Source organism: Lutjanus erythropterus, chromosome 19 (assembly GCF_056507025.1).
Source record: "Lutjanus erythropterus isolate fLutEry1 chromosome 19, fLutEry1.hap2, whole genome shotgun sequence".
Taxonomy (NCBI): Eukaryota; Metazoa; Chordata; class Actinopteri; order Lutjaniformes; family Lutjanidae; genus Lutjanus; species Lutjanus erythropterus.
This window is the reverse complement of record NC_139335.1, coordinates 16,593,074-16,612,986: the sequence shown is the minus strand read 5'-3', so window position 1 is coordinate 16,612,986 and position 19,913 is coordinate 16,593,074. Positions and strand designations below refer to the sequence as shown.

Below are 19,913 nucleotides of genomic sequence, written 5' to 3'. Positions count from 1 at the left end.
ATCCACTGAGTTGGCACTCAGAGAGTTCACCAAGGAGCGATTTGAATTCAAAAACACTTTGCTGCAAGAGGGAAAAAAGAAACCGCTTCACAAGCGTGGAAAAAAGAGGAAGAAGGCAGGAGGAGATTAGAAGTGGCTACAGATCTTAGTGAAGTTGTTAGAACTATGCTGGATTGGTAGCTGCTGATGTAATGTGCCTCAACAAAAACAGCACACAGGAAAACGACTGAGCCTACAGAACTTAAGTTCAACTCCTCTGCATCAATACTGAAAACAACTACAGAAATGATTTATTTTTTATTTTACCGAGCTCCCATGATGCAGGAGAACACATCTCTGAAACTTGTACAGTTCACCGTGCCCACTGTATCATTATGTATTTATACAAAGAGCTGTACTCTTCAACATTCTGCTCCTCTCTTCAAGGAGAATTGAACCACACAGCGAGCTGCTGATCCGCCATTTTAGAGTTGGGGAGCCTGCGAGGGCCCTGCGAGTGTAAGGCAAGCAACATCTGTGTGAAGTCTGGGCAGAAAGGCTGTTTTTGCATGTGAGGGATCAGATTACAAAGACAAGTCTTGGCAGATAAACTAGGGCAATATCAGTGTGAGGAGAGTGAGAGTGGAGGTTTATTATCCTACGCAAAGAACAATGCACGCATTAACCGGTGTGTGCACACAACAATGCAGATGTACATATGGATGAAACCACTGTCGAACAAACTACAATCAAACTCCTGACAGTTAGTGTTACTGTTTATAATTTGAATTATCACTGAAACCATTTTTTATTACCGTACTTTGAAAAAGCATGTGTTAAATACAGTCCAGCATCAACCAAAGTAGGCAACAGTCTTCTAGATGCAAGTGCAGCATGAAAAATAGGTTTGTTTTGTGTCCATGAAAACATGGTGGAAGACAGGAAGTGACAGTCCTCTAGAGATTCTCAAGCCTTCTAAGAGGACTGAGTCTGAAGTGTAGTCATATTTTGATTTTTATTAGAGTGCTTTGAGAAACCTGATCATGGTTTGCAGGACATGCATTTATATTAACTATTACATTAATGTACATTTGATATGGTTTTCATAAATTGCATTGGCAATGTTAATATTTTAAACAAACAAAAAGTACATGGTGTTGCTAATTTTAGTTGCAGCTTTCAATATGAAATTTGGTGAACAGATTTTGGCATTTGAATCAGTACTTTCTGAACATTCTGAACAGCACACAACACTGCGATAACATTGATAACCGGGATAATTATGGACACTATAATCGGGATATGAAATTCACCAACAATGTACACTAATGCAAACAGTCACACACAAACCAATGAAAAACATACAGTAGAGGGGTGATTCTCCTGCAATTTGTTGGCAAAAGAAAGGGGTAGCCACACACACCTTCTGTACACACACATATATGTGTGTAGTTCTGACCAAGACACTGTAAACCTGCTGGTCTCAACCAAGTGACAGTGACAATAAGAGAAAGTGAGAGTGCAGAGACAGGAGAGGGATGATGGTGGAGAGAGTTAAAACATCTACAGTTTTTAAAAAAATCACCGCATAGAGTTACTACCAAAACAACGTTCTATCACACACGCACAACAGTCTATCACTGCAAAAAACAAATTCCAACAGGAAAGAAAAAGAGCACCTCAGTCATGTACTGAGCAACTTTGAAGACTGATACATACATATCGTGTGACAAGAGAAAAACACCTATAGTGTCATATTATGTTCAATCATTTATTTAGTTGTGTTAGAAATCACACTCTTTACAGACATACTTTTTGTCATTTGGGTGACATTTTCCTAACTTCCTCACGCCATGGATGCAGGCAGGACATTTGCATGAACAATGCAAACAAACACGGAGGAGAGTGAATGTGACAAAGAATGGGGTCATTCAGAACAGGAGTCGGACCAGACAGGGCAACATGAGGAGCTTGTACCTAAAAGAGGGGCTACTCCTGTCGCATGTACATGGTTTAGACATGACAAATCTTACATGGACCAGAAAAACTAAATGTTTTAATTTGTTGATTATATAAGTCAAAATATATTTAAAAAATAGGCCCTACGATGTGAGTGATTTATTCATTGAATTTAGGAAAAACCTAGGAAAAACTAATGCACCAACTGAACCACATGGACTAAATGAGGATTTTAAGATCTTATTCTATACATTTGTCTATAATGTTTGGCTCGAAGCTGTCCGTCCTATGACAGACAGCTATTAGCTGGGTGCAGGCAGTGTCTACTGCCTCCTCTTCCTCTGATGAAGATGTGCTTTATGTTGAAATGTAACCATGTACTTCAGATGTCATCCTTCCTGCCTCAGCTGTCCTATCTGAGTTGGCTCATGCGCTGAGATTCTTTCATTCTTATTCAACTATGGCACACTTCCTGTTTGTGTCTTCATTGCCAACTTTGACATAGCAAAACAATCTGTGATAAATTAGTGAAATGTGTTTGTGGCAGAGAATCAAGAACTTGAGTACCTAAAATTGGTACCAAATGCTTAGTCAGCTTCCCAGTCTTGTTTACTCATTCTTTGCTTCAACATATTGCCTGATTTAAATCATTATGTTGCAAATTGTATACCAGAAAGCAGCATTTTTGGTATCAGTATCAAAATCTGTGTTTCTTACTGGTGCCAGTACTGTAAAATGTCAACCATACAAGACTAAGCTTGGTAGACCACAAGCAATAAGTAGGTTTCGAGTGTGTTAACGTGCTAAATAAAAGCATAAATAAATACCATCTGTAGAAACAAGGTTTGAAGTCTTATAGTTTTTAAAGGACAGGTGTGCAGGATTTAGTGGCATCTAGTGGTGAGCTTGCAGCCTGCAAGCACCTCATCTCACCCTCCGCTTCCAAGAGTGTAGGAGAACCTATGGTGGCTATGAAACTTGCACAAAATGCAAAAGGTCGTATCTAGAGCCAGTGTTTGGTTTGTTTGTTCTGAGCTGCTGTAGAAAAATGGCAGCTGTTGTGAAAAAGGACCCAGGCCCTCCGTAGATATAAAGGACTCTACGGTCAAGAAAACACAGTTATTTTTTCAGGTGATTATACACTAATGAAAACATATTTATGAATATTATATTTAATTTCTGCATTATTCAGATAATAAAGCCCAGCAAATCTTACACCACTTCCTAACATACAGTGAGCGAGTGAACTCGAGCAGATGGAGCATGAGACAGTCTGAACAAGATATAATATAACAATGTGCAGCAGCACAGCTTGTGATTTCCCCTCTGCAGATGAGTAAACTAAGTATCTGAGTTATTTATTCATAACTAATATAATTTCCTCAAGTCAGCCTTGTTGCTATATAATTGGAGGACAGTTTTCATACTTGTAAATTCCCACAGCTCCCCGTGTTTCTTCCAAACCTCATCCTTTTTGAGGATATTCCCATAAAAAAGGATCTTACACAAAGGTGACTCTGGTCAACCTTGTTAATTAGTCTCTCATCCTCCACACTGACTGTTTTGATGAGGTGAAACATCAACATAAAGGATTCTTATGTGAAAAATGAAAATAGGTCTGGAGATGAAAAAAGTGACCAAAACTTTGCTAAACTGGAGTCAGGGTGAGCCATTTTTCAAACAAGTGACATTGAGGCAGTTCACTGATGTACAGAGCAGGTTGGGAGATCCTCATTGAGAAAAAGTGAAACAATGTGAGGCTGTGTTATACACTGGACCTTTAAACCAAATGTAATGAAACTTATGAATATGTGTGGGCCAACATTTGATCAAACCAACATCATCTAACTAACGTACAATTTATGGTTTAATGCTGTGAAGTATGATGAAAACACTGACTTCTCTCTTACTTTGTGTCAGTAGCTTAATGACTATAAGAGGTTACAACTTGACTATGAGTTTGACTTTTGGAAACAAAAAGATTTACTCTTCAATTTGAGAAAGTAGAATTACATCAAATCAAAGGATTTGGCCAATCTTTGGGAAATGTTTTCACTCATAAATCAAAGGACTGCATAATTGATGATGGATCACACTAAAGAAAACAAAAGAAAAGTAAAAAAAAACACAAAACGAGAACAGAACCCAAATCAGGTTCAGGGGTCAGCTCCTCCTCAGTTATAAGAAACGACGTGCAGCGCCTTTGGGACTGGGTCAGTGACCAGCGACTCCTAAAAACCACTGACCCCTTTTTGCAGATTTATGATGGCTAGACAGTGAGGTGTGTGACAAGTGTGTGAAGTGTGTACAAGGGTCAGTGGGTGGATCAGAGGGGACATAAGAGAATGAATGCCTTTGGTGTACATACCAGCACACAAAGAACAGCCTCCTGTGTGAGTGTAGTCATTAGTGCTTTCTTCTCTGTGTGTGTCAAGGTCAAAACAGAGCCTGATTACAGGGCATTCTGGAGAGCCATGGGGAGTGCGTGCACGGGTGTGTGTGTGCACACAGAGGCTTCCCTCTGAACACAGGCGGTGGTGGCATTCCTGGCCCTAGGCGCTGACTCTTGAAGCCAAATCTCAAGGAATTTGGGAAATGTGCGAGGGGGCATATCTCTGGCTCTGAACAGGAGAATAAGAGATGGTAGAGTGATGAGGGGAGGGCAGAAAGGAATCAATTATTTTTGTCTTCTGTGGCCCCCTGCAGGGTCTGGTAAGGATGGCAACTGAGGGGTGAGGGATCTGGGACATCAGGTGATGGGGCAGCAAGAACCCAAAAGAGGATCACTTGATTAATAAGAAGTGGCAAGAAGCAAATGAAGTGTGATGAAAAGGCTGAAGGCAGAAGGTTGAAAAAACTTAACGCTGGGCAGCAAGAGTGATGCAACGGTAATGGTGAGGAGCAAATGAGTTTGAGTGTGAGACAGCCTGCCTCTCTTATACATGCCTGACGAGCATTCGAAAGAGACAGCGCGAGATGGAGGGAAAAAGAGTGACTGCATTACCTTCTCTTCAGTTTCGAGCTCTTTGCTAAGCAGCTTCTTCTCTGAGCAGTGCAGCTGCCTCTGTAGACTTTCCACCTTCTCCTGCAGAGCCTGGGGGAAGGGAGAGACAGTCAGTGACATCGGCTGACTGACGAGGAAAAAGGGAAAGCAACTCAAGATCTGAGCGGTGTAATATGCAACTGACGCACAGTGATATACACTAATCTACAGTTACACTTGAGGTGACGAGAGACACAGGCTGAATCTGAATGAGAAGACTGCAACTGAGGAAACTAGAATTAGCACCTCACACTTGTTTGCCTGCGCCAACCAGTCAAGTGTTTTAGCAGAACATTGTGACGTCACAGTGAAATTGACCTTTCGGTTATAAAATGTCATGAATACATCATTTTATCTTATTAGATATTTCTATCATTTTGTCATAATTAGCATTTGGATTCTTGAGTTAAGGCCAAAGGTCACAGTAACCTTGACTTTTCACCACCAAATTCTAATAATTTCTTCCTTTTGTCCAACTGGATTTTTGTACATATTTTGAAGAAATTCCATCAAGACGTTCTTCAGATATTGTGTACACAAAAATGAGATGGTCATGAGGTCACCTTGAGCTGACCTTGAACTGTGACAACCGACAACCGAAATCGGGAGCCTCATTTATATAAAAAAAAAGTTCTTAGATTTGTACTTGAACTTAGTCTTATGATTTATTCTGACAGTGAGCTTAAGTTCACCTCATAAACAACACTGTCCATAAAAATTTTGCTTACAATTAAAATCTGTGAATTAAGCAAATCTGAAATTGGCAGCATCTGCCATACAATCAATGATTTTCTCTTACATAATACAGCATAAATGAGGGTCTACTCAGGGACAGCCATTGACCAATTGAGAAAATTAAACCTTTTAGAAGAGATCACAGTGATGGCAGAGGTGATTGAAGCCAGGCAACACATAGTCAGTGGACTAAATAGTGGATTGACAAACAAAGCCAAAACTTGGGAGTGGTGTCACTATTTTTATTCCTCACACCTTTAATTGATGAATTCTATCACATTGTTCTTAAAGCTAATGCAAATTCTACCACAATCATGGGCGCAACTACTGATATGTGGTTTTCTGCTTAAGTCATACTTAAGATCAAAACTGATCGAAGGTCCATTTTATAAGTGAGGCCCCTGATCAGTTCGTCTTTGAGCCCAAGTGGTCATTAATGCTAAAATGGAAGAAAGTTCATTGTTCATCGTCCAAGTCCAACTGGTCATTTGTGCCAATTTTGAGGAAACTCATTCAAGGTGTTTTTGAGATATTGTGTTCGTAGGAATAGGGCGTAGGTAACTGTGGACAACCCAAAAACATAATGTCTGATCAAGCTGGACAGAGCCAGAAAATGTTCAACACACAGATGACAGAAGGGACGACAGAGGGACAGCGAGGAGAGATGCAGCCTGTGATTACTCTTTACGTGTTAAAAGGCTAATAATAAAGTCATGACAGTAATTACCGGCAAGCTGGCCTCATTAAGCCCAACCTCACTGCTAGACAAGGGCATACAGAAAGACATACTTGCTCACTCAGGGGATTAGTAAACTTTCAAGGCTTTTGTGAAGTTGCATTCCTTTAAGGATAATTATTTCTTTGGAGGTAATAAGAGAGAGATACTGTATCATTTAGTGGATAAGAACCCAACTCACACGTACTCTAATACCTGAGCTGATCATATTTACCCATAGGGCAGCAATAAAGAATTTAATCTATTTTGCTTTTTAAGATTCAGGCAAGAAAGGAAGAAAATTCATGGCATGTGTGTCTTTGTGAACATGTGTGTGCAGGGCATTTTTTCCCCCTCCCTGCCTGTAAGTGATAGCAGTGGAAAGAAAGGCGAAGTTCCTGCATGCGACGCAGAACCAGATGTTTTGAGTGCACATGTGAACACTTCATCTTTGATTAGTCTGCATGAAAAGCAGAGAGAGTGATAAGTGCACGCACACACACACCTGAAAATAAAAGCACACACATGGATTTACTCTTACACACACACCATGCACACATAGCGCCTCCAACAAGTGTGTGGGGGCACTGGTTAGCATCAATATCCTCAGTGTGTCTCCCCAGTGGAGTTGAGTGAGCGGGCCAGGTGTTGCCTCGCTGATTCTCAGAGCTGAGGGGAACACAGTCCAGGTGATAGGCATGACCGGCCTGATCTACAACCCACCACACTGACATAAATCACACACAGACTGTTAGGCTTCAGGGCCAGGTTGAACTTCTGGGTAACAAACTTCTGAGAACTCATCTCTAAAAACAAAGGAACGTGCAACACAGAAACACAGCTGAAACCACTGTTGTTAGATTCTTACAGACGGTAGATCTTGCAGTAGCTGAAAGTCTTTTCTTTGACATGTAATCATTTTCTTTTAATAATTTGAAACGTGAAGCCTGCACAAGAGTGTGAACCCATACCTGGGCTGCACTGATACAGGTAAATGAACCTTATGATGTGGTGCCTTCCTTTGCAGTGGCTAATTTGGGCCTCTGGCAGAGGCAGTTCTCAGCATTACGAGACTATCGTGATTCTGGAGCATGGTGAGGTCAGTTTTAGCTCTGCGGCATGAAAGGCAGCTGGTTTCCAGCGTGTTGATCCTATTAATCAGGGTATTTCTTAGCCAGTCACGATCCCATAACAGCCCACATCTCCATCCACTGCAACCCCTTGCCTTCGATTTCATCATTTCATTTTGTTTATTGGGGAATCAAAGCCTCAACGACACTGGAGAAGCATTTTTAGTGGATTTGACACCATTTACACAAGTTTTCGTATTGTATTGACCAAAGCATGTGAGTGAGAAGCTTGTTTCTTTTTCTTTTGGAGGTTTTCTTTAGTAAAGGTCAAAGGAAGGAAGTATCACATATTGTAAAATCTTCTGAGTGTGATTTCTCATGTTGTCCGATTTGGCAGTTTTTTTTAGCACACAGAAGCATTAAAGGAACAGTTCACCCCCAAATCAAAAATACACATTTTTACATACATATAATGGTATTTATCCATCTTGATAGGTTTGGTATGAGTTGCTGAGTTTTGGAGATATCAGGTGTAGAGATCTCTTGAATATATGGGACTAGATGACACTCAGCTTGTGGTGCTCAAATTTGAAAAACTCGACAGCAATGCCTCTTTCAAGAAATCATGATTGGTAATCATATCCAGGCTTCAACATTGATGTTTTCTTTCCACTTGGAAAGGAATGGGTTTAAAAATCTCATTGGCTGAAGTCAGTTGGTTTCATTTATTAGCAGTTATTAAATAACAACAAAGACTAATGTTTACACATGACATATCTAATCCAGGGCTGCAACCTCTATAAAATATCAGAAAACAGTGAAAAATGCTTCTTTCAGTTCATCATAGTCCAAGGTGATGTCTTTAAATGACTTGTTTTGCCAGTCCAAAACCCAGTAATAATTTCAATAAAGTGATAGACAGAGAAAAGCAGGAAGTCTTCAAATTTGTGAGGCTGAAAACAGCATCTGCTGCTGCTGATTTCTGCATGAAACATTACTCGAACAACTAATAGATTAATAATCAATTGGTTTAATAATCAAATTCTTTTTTCGTCTGGTCACGCAAGTGGGTTACTAGATTTACTAGCCCCTAGTCCTTATTGTCGAGCCCTGTGTAACACCATGCAGAATGAAGCTTTCATCTAGTCATGGACAACAAGAGGTTACAGCTCACCCAAGGTCGATGCCATTAATGTTTACTTCCCACGCTGGATACACGCTTCCTTCTGCACAGTAGAAAGAAAATTATTCTTACATGAAACTGCTCACAACAAGGTCTGTGGATTATCTTGAGTAACTGGCTCATGATTTCTGGAGAGAGGCTAGATTTAGATGGATGAAAAGCACTCCATGTAAAGAGAAAAATGTTTCTGATTTTGGGGTGAACTGTCCCTTTAAAATCCTGTACTGTACAAAGTGTATTTCTTGTCGAATGTTGTCGTGTTAAGTACTTGCACGCACACAAAGAGTTCCTGTCTTCACCCTTCCTTCCTCTAACACTTCTCCGACTGTGACCCTAACTTCACCTACGTCGTTCCTTTTCAGCAGCGGTGCAGCTGACAAAGAAGATGAGAGACCCTGACAAACCACCACCTCAACCCCCTCTTTCTAAACCCACCCCTGATTCCCCGCACTGTGACACAGCATTTCTGGACCAGGTCTTCTGGGAAGTAAGGGTGACTTATTGGGCCTCACTGGTGACGTGTTTGCCTCTTTCATGTGGGTTCTGTATCTGATGTGCTCAAAACAACTCTGAGGGTAGAATTGTCATTAATAGAATATTACAGGATGATTCTGCTGATGAATAAAAGCTTTGTGAGTCACAAAAAACCTCAGAAACATTTAGTCATTATCACTGTCAGACATGATCGTCGTATTAGGGCTGTTTTTAGGCATAGAGCAACAGATACCACACTAAAGCTGATAACCACAGATATTAATTCAAGAAAAAGAAACTAGAAAACATAAAACAATGTAGACACCGGTGAACACCTGCACAGCCCTCCTGATGCACTTTGAACACCAGAGTCTGACTTTGACTTTAATCTAAGGCTGCAACTAGAGATGATTTTTTATTATCAATTGATCTGTTGATTATTTTCTCGATTAATCGATTAGTTATTTGGTCCATAAAATGTCCAAAAACATTGAAAAATGTTCATCACTGTTTTCCAAAGCCCAAATGAATTTCAAAATTTACATGGCTACAACAACTGAATGATTATTCGATTAGTGTACTGAAAGACAATTAATTGCCAACTTTTGATTTGATAATCGATTAAACCATTCAGACATTTTTCAAGTAAAAATGCCAAACATTTGCTGGTTCCAGCTTCTTAAATGTGAGGATTTGCTGCTTTTCTTTGTCATTTATGACAGATGATGATTTTACATTTTTATAGACTAAATAATTAATCAATTAATCGTGAAAACAATCATTAGATTATTTGATAATGAAAATATTTGTTAGTTGCAGCCCTATAACAATGGTTCCTCAAATCATTTATGGGTTACTATGAAAGTGGACACTTGGAGACACAATTCCACAAAAGACGACTTGATATTCACTGGTGCTGCTACTTTGGTCTACTTTATTATTGATTCGTCGTTTTTTCAGTCGAACCTCCATTCTGCACACACACTCGCATGCACACACGCGCACGCTTGCACACACACACACGTATACACATATTGCAGGCACACATGTAAACACTCAACATATACACACTTGTTTCTATAGTATTTAGTGTGTGAAGGTGCATGAATGACCGTGTGTAGAGGAACCTGCTTAAGTGTCTCCAGATGCTCAGGGCGATATGGTCTTTATCAGCCATGCAGACTGGGATCATTGTGAACAGGCCAGGAAGAGGGGGAAATCAGATTTCCTTAGGGTGGGATGGAGGGAGGGAGGAGAGAAGAATGAAAGAGAAAGGTGTATGAAGGAGCAAAAAGTAAACAAAATGCAAAGCAAAGAAGCCTGAGAAGATAAGACAGAAATGTGAAAACAGACAGCAGAGAGACAGCAAGATAGTGAAGAAGAGAAGAGGGACATGAAGGCGAAAAACACATGTCTGGAGTGAGCAGACGGGGCAGCGGTGTACCTCTGCTGCACAGTCCCACAGTTGGGGAGCTTGAAGGCCTCTCTCACCTCTCCATCAGCAATGTGCCTTTCATTCCAAACTTTGGCTCAAAGGATTAGCGAGGCACACGCGCACGCAAGCACCAACAAACACACCGCTAAGAGCGATCCATGCAGGTATAGGCATGCATTAATATTAACAGCAAAAGTTCTAAAAATGTGAGTGCTGCACTCAGTTAAATGAGTGTGCAATCCCACTGTTGTATGCACACAAACATACACAGGCGCACAGACACACCAACGCCTGAGTCATCTTTCCTGGGTGGTCCTCCTGCGCAGATAAGGCAAGCATGTTTCCCTAGGGTGAAGTAAAAGCAACAGAGGGCAGGGAAAAAAGCAAAGAAGAAAGAAGGGAGGGAATAGTGGGAGGAGGAAAAAAGGCCAGGGGCCTCTTTAAACTCTGTGTTTTGTTAGGAGCCGAGCTGCTCTTCATGTGCGGCGGGGCCTTCTATTTGCAGCGTGCTGTCAGAAGTTTCTCCCAAAGTCTGGATTAAAGAGATCCTCTAATGACACTGAGGCTGGACGACTTCAGACAGCAGCGAAAACCTCACACTGCACCGCCTCCAGCCAAGGACACACACACACACTCACACAGACAAGCAAAAGGGTAAGAACAGATACATACACAAGGGGCACGAAGCACACAGACGTACATAAGCAAAGACACAGTATGTGGACTGCGCCCACACACAAACACACACACCAGCTTTAGTAGAACAAGGCGGTGTGTGTATGTATGTCTACTGATCTAATAGTAAATAATAAAGGAGGTGCTAACCTCAAGGAGAGGTGGATGGCCAGAGAGATGAGCACAGACTTTCTTTTATCTGCACTTTTATCAAAGGATTGTGGGAAAGGTAAAGAAGTGAGTGTAAGAGAGAAGCTGGAGGAGGAGGAGGTAGGGGAGGAGGGGGAGGAGGAGAGAGGTCTCCCTCCTGAGGTGTTAGAGAAGTGAAACTTTTGCTTTTGCTTTGCTGTCTGTCTGTCTGTCTGTCTGTGTGTAGGAATAAAAAGATGTGGTTTGGCAAGTCGTCCAGGACAGCCCCTCTGAAAGATATCACTGATATTGGTATGAATTGACTTGCTTTCACTACTTTGATGCTTTACAGCACTTTTCCCAGAGTTGATTTCGAACCGAGGTGGGAAGATGCTACGATGGCGGCGGCAGCAAACTCTCCCAAACAGCAAATAGAGCAGTTATCTCGTCTATTGCAATATGCACACATGTCGGCACAGTTATGGAGGCGCCTTTCCGAGTACTGATGAAAATAGTAAGACAATTGCCGTGGTAATGAAGACATGTTGCAACCGAGCTATGCCCACAGGGGGAACGCACTGTTCTCTATCTTCCCGTCTCTGTCTCTTTCAGCTGCTGTGAGCTACAGTAGAAAGAGAATAGGAAACAACTCTGAAATATGCACCATATGCACTGTGTGCGTATTTGTGTGTGGGGGCTTACATACGTACACTCTGTTTATCAAATAGTATATAATTTAATGGATGTTCACTTTAGCAAAACTTGCGAATACAATTGCAGCCTAAAAACTCTTGATTATGTCTTGAAAACAATAAATAAAACATAGATCCATGTTTTATTTCAGGATTGAATGTTCAGGTTCTCACCAGGAAAGAAGTCACTGATGCCCTGCCAGTTGCTACAAAGATAAACAAGTAACAATGTGTCTCTATATACATTGCAGGGATGCTGATGATTAACCGTTAGCCGACAATGTATGTGTGTATTATGTCTTTGGCGCTCACAGGTTTTCTCATGATTTAGTTTTCTCTGCCTTGTCTAGAAATGGCAGTAACTGGGCCTCATTTGACATTGTTTGTTGAATACAGACAGGCAGACAAGAGAAATCACTCCAGTGAGAACATTACTGTTTTATAATTCTGAAAAAGAAGTGCACTTTGTATCTTATTAATGATTAATCACCTGCTGTAGAAATCTGGTGGAGCTTCTACAGGTGTCAAAAGTGACAAAATTGAATTGATGAGTCTTGATCAGCATATATTTGAAAATGAGCGCTGTTTCACAGACTCCCAGGTGGAAGGGGAGTCTTTTTTAAGATATAAATCTCATGATGTAGAGCAGTCCCAAATGGTCAGTTTTATTTTTGCATTGACCTCAGGATGATTTAAAACATTGGGTTTGAGCCTTTTCCAACCCATGAAACATTAATACTAAGAAATGTCAATTTTAACACCAATATTGATGTTTCATCATGGAACACGAATAATTTAGTTTACAGTTCAGAAAACATGTTGGACGGTACAGTGCAGCGGTGCAAGCTCCATGATTCTGTGTGTAATCCAGCAGCATCACTTAAATCACTTTGTGGTGCTCAAAGTGCCAAAAAATACACAAACTTTCTTCGTTCTACTAAACTACACCTGCCAACCACATGACTGAGCAGAGGGAAACATGAATCTTCTTATGGAGGAGAGGCTAATGTTCATAAAGGTGCTGGATGTACACATGAATGCCAGGAAAGACAGATTGCTATTGAGTTTTTCAAATATATTTTTTGCTGCTTTGAGCACCACAAGCTGAGTGCCATCTAGTTCCATTATATTCAATGTAAACTAAAACTGTCTAAACGGATAAATAGCACTATAGGTCAGAGGAAACTTATGTATTTTTAATTTATTAGGGTGAACTGACCCTTTAATAAAAATCCAAAACATACAACAGTGCTGCTCACCATTAGCCCTTGTGTAGGCCTCTTTTTGGTCCTTTGTCAGCAAGCTGAGCAGAATGCATTTGAAACACAAGGATTTAATAATAACGGAGATTAAGGAAAGTAAAATTGATTTGAGCTGTCTTGTGATTTCTACTTTTTTTTTTCAAAGCCTCAGTTTGTTGTTGGAGCTGCTGACAGAACAGCTTTCTGTTAAATTACTACATTTCATGGAAAAGTTCTGTCTATTTTGGCCTGTATTTTAATGGCATTTGATGTATGTATATTTTTTTAACATATAACTGGTTCTACAGGTTCTGCTGAACAGATTTCTTGCCAAACCTGCTCACAAAGTAAAACCCTTTGCATACAGCACTGTGTTATAGAGGGCTTTATAAGCGATGTGCCACCACAGTAATGGTGGCTTTTCTGCGTCTGCCCACAGCTTGGATTGTGTTAACATAGGATTCTTCAAACAGGGAAGCTACACGACATTAGGCCGTCATGGTTTCTTTGTACTTAGCATTAGGCCTGTGGTTTAATGAGTAATTTCCGTTTGTTGTCCGTGAATGGAGTACGGTCTCTATGAGCTGATCTACTTCCCACGTTCCCCAGTTGCATCCTGGAATGTTATCTCTCTCCTACTTCCACCTCCTCTGATATGTGGATCAAACACTGCCGGGAATCTGCCCACAGCCGGAAAAGTCATCAATCAGCCAACACCAGGCACACATGTACAGTCCCACGCACACACACAAACACGCATACACATGGACATGAAGGCAGATGGGTGCTTAGACAGATACATAAAAAGAGTCACAAAGTGAAAGAGAGACACAGGGACACAGGGCCTTCACACATACACATTTCTAACTGGCACCAGTGCTAACATAAAGGACCAAACAGGCCTGAACTAGAAGCAGAGCACAGACTTCTATTTTAATTTAACTTTTATTTATCCAGCAAGTCCTTTCAGATTAAAATGTCTTTTTCATGGGAGACCTGGCCAAAATACCACACCATTACAAAGTTTCAAAAATGAGCAAATCCAGCATATACAAAGAGAAAAGGGACAACAGATACATAATACAAAATCCAGTTTAGGATTAGTAATGACGCTTTTTAAGTCCTGCCCCTTCGAGAACCTTGGTCAACTTTCTCTTTTCCTGTTTCCTGTACGCAGATACGCTATGTGCTAGGCTTGTCTATGTTGATAAGAAAAACAATTTTTGAAGATGGCCAAAAAATGTTGCTGGGGGACCTGTTAAAGCAACATATAGTGTATACAGTCACATCCGTTAGCTAATGTTAGCAAAACACTAGCTAACTAATCTACATCAGATGGCTAGTCAATCTACATTAAATAGCTAGCTAATAGCTAATGTTAGCAAAACCAACTAGCTAGCTAACTGACCCTTCACTAAGCCCCTCCTGCAAACAGCAACTGTCCAATCATAGCTCAGCAACCATTACTCGGCCACCGCAAGCCTGTCAAGCTTTGCTGCACTTAATCTAGTCCCTGCGCTTCTTTTTCACATGTTAATGAGTGTATTTCTGTCATCTATTGCATAAATATACATTTCATATTTCACCATAGTAAACTTTATTTATATAATAAACTTCCATCCTACCATCCTACTAAAGTTTCCTGAGGTGAAAGCTAGCTTTAGCCTCAGTCTTTTAGTGTTAACTTTATATCATGTACACAATTGTAAAGTAATGTTACATGTTTTAATACACTTTGACAGGGTTATCATTTTAAAATGTGTCATATGTAAACATTGCAAAGTGTGTGTGTGTGCCACTGTTATCATTGTAAACAGCATGTGTGCAGTATGACAATGGAAAGCCTGACAGGTGTAGTAACAGTAACTAAACTGGTGGGGCTTAGCAAAGTGTCAACTGTCTAACTTATGCACAGTAAACAGGAAAAGAGAAAGTTGACGTAAGTTCCTCCAGCTACCAAGCTTGCTCATGTGTTATTGGAGCAAAGAGCAAAAAGGGGTGGGACTTAAATTATTTGCAGTCTTTGGTTACACAGTTTTCTGACAGCAGCCCAGTCTCCTCACTCCTTTTTAGGTTTAAGAGTATGATTACCACACAAAGGCCAGGACTGTACTACAGTTAGCATTTACTCTATGACCCAACAAACACACAGGCTTTGTAAATTACACAAGACTAAATGTCCACCTACAAATTTTGAAAAAAATAGAGAGAGTGCCCCCCGTATCCCTTCCTCTACCGTGGGGGTTTACAAAGTGTATGCACCATCATTTTGGTCAGTAATCTGAATGCACAGGCATTATGGAGAAACAGGGATGTGAACGACAGAATGGATTATGCACTAAATATTGAACTTAAATCAACTTCAGGGTGTCTAAATCACGTAATAGTTCAGGAAAATGTGTGGAAGCTGCTAAAACTTGGTCAGCAGAAAATGGAACAATATTCTGAAAAACTACTGGTGAAGATCCCTATGAGCTGGCTCCTTCTTTTTGGAATGACAACTCAAGGGTGGGAAAACATTTCTAGAAGGGCTTGGAAAACAACATCTTGAAACTAAAACATATGTACTAACACCAAAATTTGATTGCTCGGATTTTAATACATAAGGAACACTACTGGAAGCTATATAATGATAAAAAAATAAATAAAAAATAAAAAATTGAATAAAATAATGGAACTGCCCTTTGAATAAAAAAAAATGTGAAAGTAGTGTTCATGCCCACACGCACATGAAAAGAAGAAAGCGACAAACACAGATGGTTTAACAAACTTCAGTAAACAAATGTGCAGTTCAAGGTTGACACGAAGAACATGGACACGTGTTGAAGGACGTGGACAGACCCACAAATGGAGAGGAAAAACGCACACACACATACACACAACGATTGAAGCAGCTCTTTGCCTCTGCAACAGAGGGTATCCAGCACACCTGTTCTTGATCCACTGCTGCCATTCCTTCCCACAGGCAAAGTCATCCTTTCAACCCCCTCAGAAACTAATGCATATATAACTAAAGAACTACAGACAAACTGCAGCTGCTACAACTAGCCCCCTTGAACGTGTGCATGTTTGTGTGGCTGTGTGTGTGTGTGTGTGGACAGGAGCCTTGTCCCTCGTTACTGGCATGCATGCATAAAAGCGAAGCACCTAGATCACATGGACTCCATCTAAATTTGACAAAGGAAAGGTACACCTCACACAAAGAACGGTGCAGCTCATATATTCACTCTCACCCTCAAACAGAGTGAGACAATGGTCACTGTTGCATTATGTAATGTGTCTGCTGTCACTTCACCCAGAGGACACTACAACAGCACCTTCCCTTTGACTCGCACTAGAAGTTACTGTTGGATGGGCCGGGATCAAAGCTGTGTATCCTCGTCTGTGTGTGTGCGCAAACACTGAGCGCATGTGGGTGTATGTTAGAAAATGCAACACTATTGAAAGATGTAGAGACAAGGGCACTAACTCAAAGCTGCGAGTTTGAGAGACAGAAAGGCACGGATAAAGACTCACTGAGGAGAAAATGGAAGAGAGAGAGAGTATATGTAGGCCCATGTATAAGAATGAGACGCTAATTTATAGGTGTGTGTGTCTGCACGCATGTGTATGTGTGTGTGCATGGCAGCATTCGGCAGGCAGAAAGACAGGAAGCACTGCTGTGGGGAGCAGGAACAGCGGTGCTGATCAAAGCCCAGGCGGGTGACACTATGGGCGGAGTGCCATTGTTTATTCACCAGCCACCTCTCCCTTTTGGCAGGGCGAGGTGAGCATGTGTGCTCGTGTGTGTGTGTGTGTGTGTGTGTGTGTGTGTGTGGAGACAGAGAGTTTGAGACAGAAAAGAGTTCGAAGATACAGAGTTGGAAAGATAGGGTGTGAGAGAAAGAGGAGAGACACGGCCTGTGTGTGTGTGTGTGTGAGAGTGTGTGTGCGTGTGTGTCTTTGTACCTTTCTCTTGGCAGGCTAATGTGGGCTTGAGTTCTGTCAGATTTGGCAGCTGCACACTCATACATACACAGACAAAAACACTGCCCTGTGCACGTGGCCACACAAACACACACCATGTACTCAAGTAATCCAAATAACCTCGCTATTAAACTTCACGTTCACCTCAAACCCCTGCATCTCATCAAAGACAAAATCCACCCACAAATGGAGACACTTTGCCACGACGCCACATGTTGGGAAACAGATGACACGAGGAAGTGAATAATCCTCCAACCCAAATGTTGGCTATGCCCCAATGCACCACACTGGCTTCCTCTATATTGGTTCCCATTGCCCTTACCTGATATGAATAGACTGGACAGATGAAAGCAAATACAGCGCTTTCATCTTGCTTTCACCTTCCACAGTCCTTTGACACCGGCCTGGTTCCAGTGCATTAAAACTGCCCACTCCTGCCTTGCCCACTGTTATGAGATAATTGGTAACCTAAATATAACTGACTATAGCTGCATATGAGGGATCATTCATAGGAAACAGAGGCACAAAGTGAAGTGAAACATTACAAAGCCTCAGCTTCTCTATATTTACTATCCAATGCGTGACATTGCAACTTCCTGTTCCTGAGGGATGGATGGATGTGCTTATTAATGCCTTCAAATTGAATTCGTGAGCTTATGGTTACAATGTGGAAAGTCGTGTACACCCTTGATTCTCAAACTATGGCACGTCTACCACTGGTGATACACAAGCTCCTTCTAGTGGTACGTGGAGGAATGTCAGAAATAGTTCTTATTAATTAAATAAATTACTAAACTATATAATGCTATCAATATACTACAAAAATGTAACCAAATGTAAATACATAAGAGATTACTGAAATATAATTTAAAATAAATTGTATCTTTCCTGTACTTTTGTTTCAGTATCAGCCAGCTACGTTGTCATAATCATGCATGTAGCATGTGCATATGTCATCTATGATTACCGATACTTACAAGATAAACTGTGACGGCGACGGAAAATGAATTGTTTAAAAACACAGTGATTGTGGCCCCAAACTGAAACTATTAAGAGGAGAAGCACAAAGCAGACGGAGAATTTTTCAAGCAGCCATATTGAAAATGAAGTGGACGATGAAGAAATGAGAAAAAGTTAGTGGCTACTTATGAAAGTGCTAATGAAGCATCCACAGCAGCTGATAAAATTAAACGATGCAAAACAGTAGGGAGATATGACTCGAGTTACTTCAAATTTGGATGTAGTTGAAGTGGGTGCAACTGTGAATAAACCCTCTTCTTGCATTAACTGTCCATAGTTGAATAGGGTAGGCCTACACTACTGTATTTTAACATTGGTCATGGAGAGCCAAACATTTTCTGAGGTGGTACACGGTGTAAAACGTTTGAGAAACACTGGTGTACACTATGTGCTTGCCTGACAAGAAGCCACCAAAGCTAACAATCTAGCAAGCTAGCGAGCAGATGACAGGATGTAAGGAATATGAAGAATACACAGAAAATACTCTATATGATAAAAATTACAATGTTATAACTTAAACTTTACTTTAAAAACCTTCTGTCAAACTGAACCCCAGTTTACACTGTTCACACAGTTGCTAGATGGTGGGAACTATTACAGTATGTTCATGCTATCGGCGACAAAGCATCACACTACAAGTCATTTTCAACTGAAGCTGGCAACATGAAGCCAGAAACTGACGTCCGACACGAGGCGCTGTTTGTTAGGTGTGAGGCCCTACAATTCAAAGTCGAGCTGGCCTCAACTTTTTTCAGCACGCCAAGTGACACCACTTCCATCTCATGTTGCGCCACAGTTCATGTATCATGTAAACAATGGACTCGCCCTTCGCCAATTTTTAGTTTTATTTAATCCTACCCTATTTTCTTACCTTGCATCAACAAAAAAAGTGCAGCCTGACGATCCATCTTTGCTGACTCTATACACACATATAGTCGAGTTTGACACATCAAAGGCTCTGACTGATTCATGCCTTATTTTTTTCCCACCCACGCTGGGAGCTCTGCCTCTGATTGGCTAGCACTCGTTGCATCCGTGGGTTAGATTGCCTGTAGAGGCTATTTTGCAAGGATGTGAATACAGGTGTGCTTTGAGATTTTGGCAGGCCATTCGGTGTGCCTTGTTCTGAAAAGTTTGAAAACTACTGCACAATCAAATTGTTGAATTTTCCAACCATACAATCCATGTATGAACCTGAAAACCAAAACAAGGCTTAAGCTTAAGGTTGCTAAAACCTGTAGAGTTTTGATCAATAATACAAGAAGCCCTTTCACATTATAAAGAGTTTCTATGTTAATTTAAATGATCTCTAATTGAGAGTCAAAAAAGCAAAGCTATTTGGTGTCCCACTAGTGTGCCTGCCAGCTGGCACATTTTATGTCTGCATCAGTTTGATGTTTAGTCTATTTGCTAGTCAAACTGAGTGAGGCCAGCAATGCAAAGCCAATGCAGACAACACACCAACCAGGCACGCACTCAAGTGCTTGTGGCTGTATGTGCTGCACACATGACACACTCACACACACACACACCATACAAAAATACTCTTCCACCTAAACGTCACTTATACAAAAAACCCCACATAATGAGCATATTT

General features: G+C 40.9%; 1 protein-coding gene across 3 annotated transcripts in view; it reads right to left on the bottom strand.

The window, feature by feature from the left end:
• cep112 (centrosomal protein 112) overlaps window positions 1-19,913 on the bottom strand; it is a 139,817-nt gene that overhangs the window by 10,107 nt on the left and 109,797 nt on the right. For 2 of the 3 annotated variants that reach the window (XM_084744375.1, XM_084744374.1), the window contains one exon: window positions 4,943-5,032. The exons of the other annotated variant lie outside the window; for it this stretch is intronic. In XM_084744375.1, coding sequence (XP_084600501.1) covers window positions 4,943-5,032 — 90 coding nt within the window. The remainder of the gene's footprint in view (window positions 1-4,942; window positions 5,033-19,913) is intronic. 3 annotated transcript variants of the gene reach the window in all.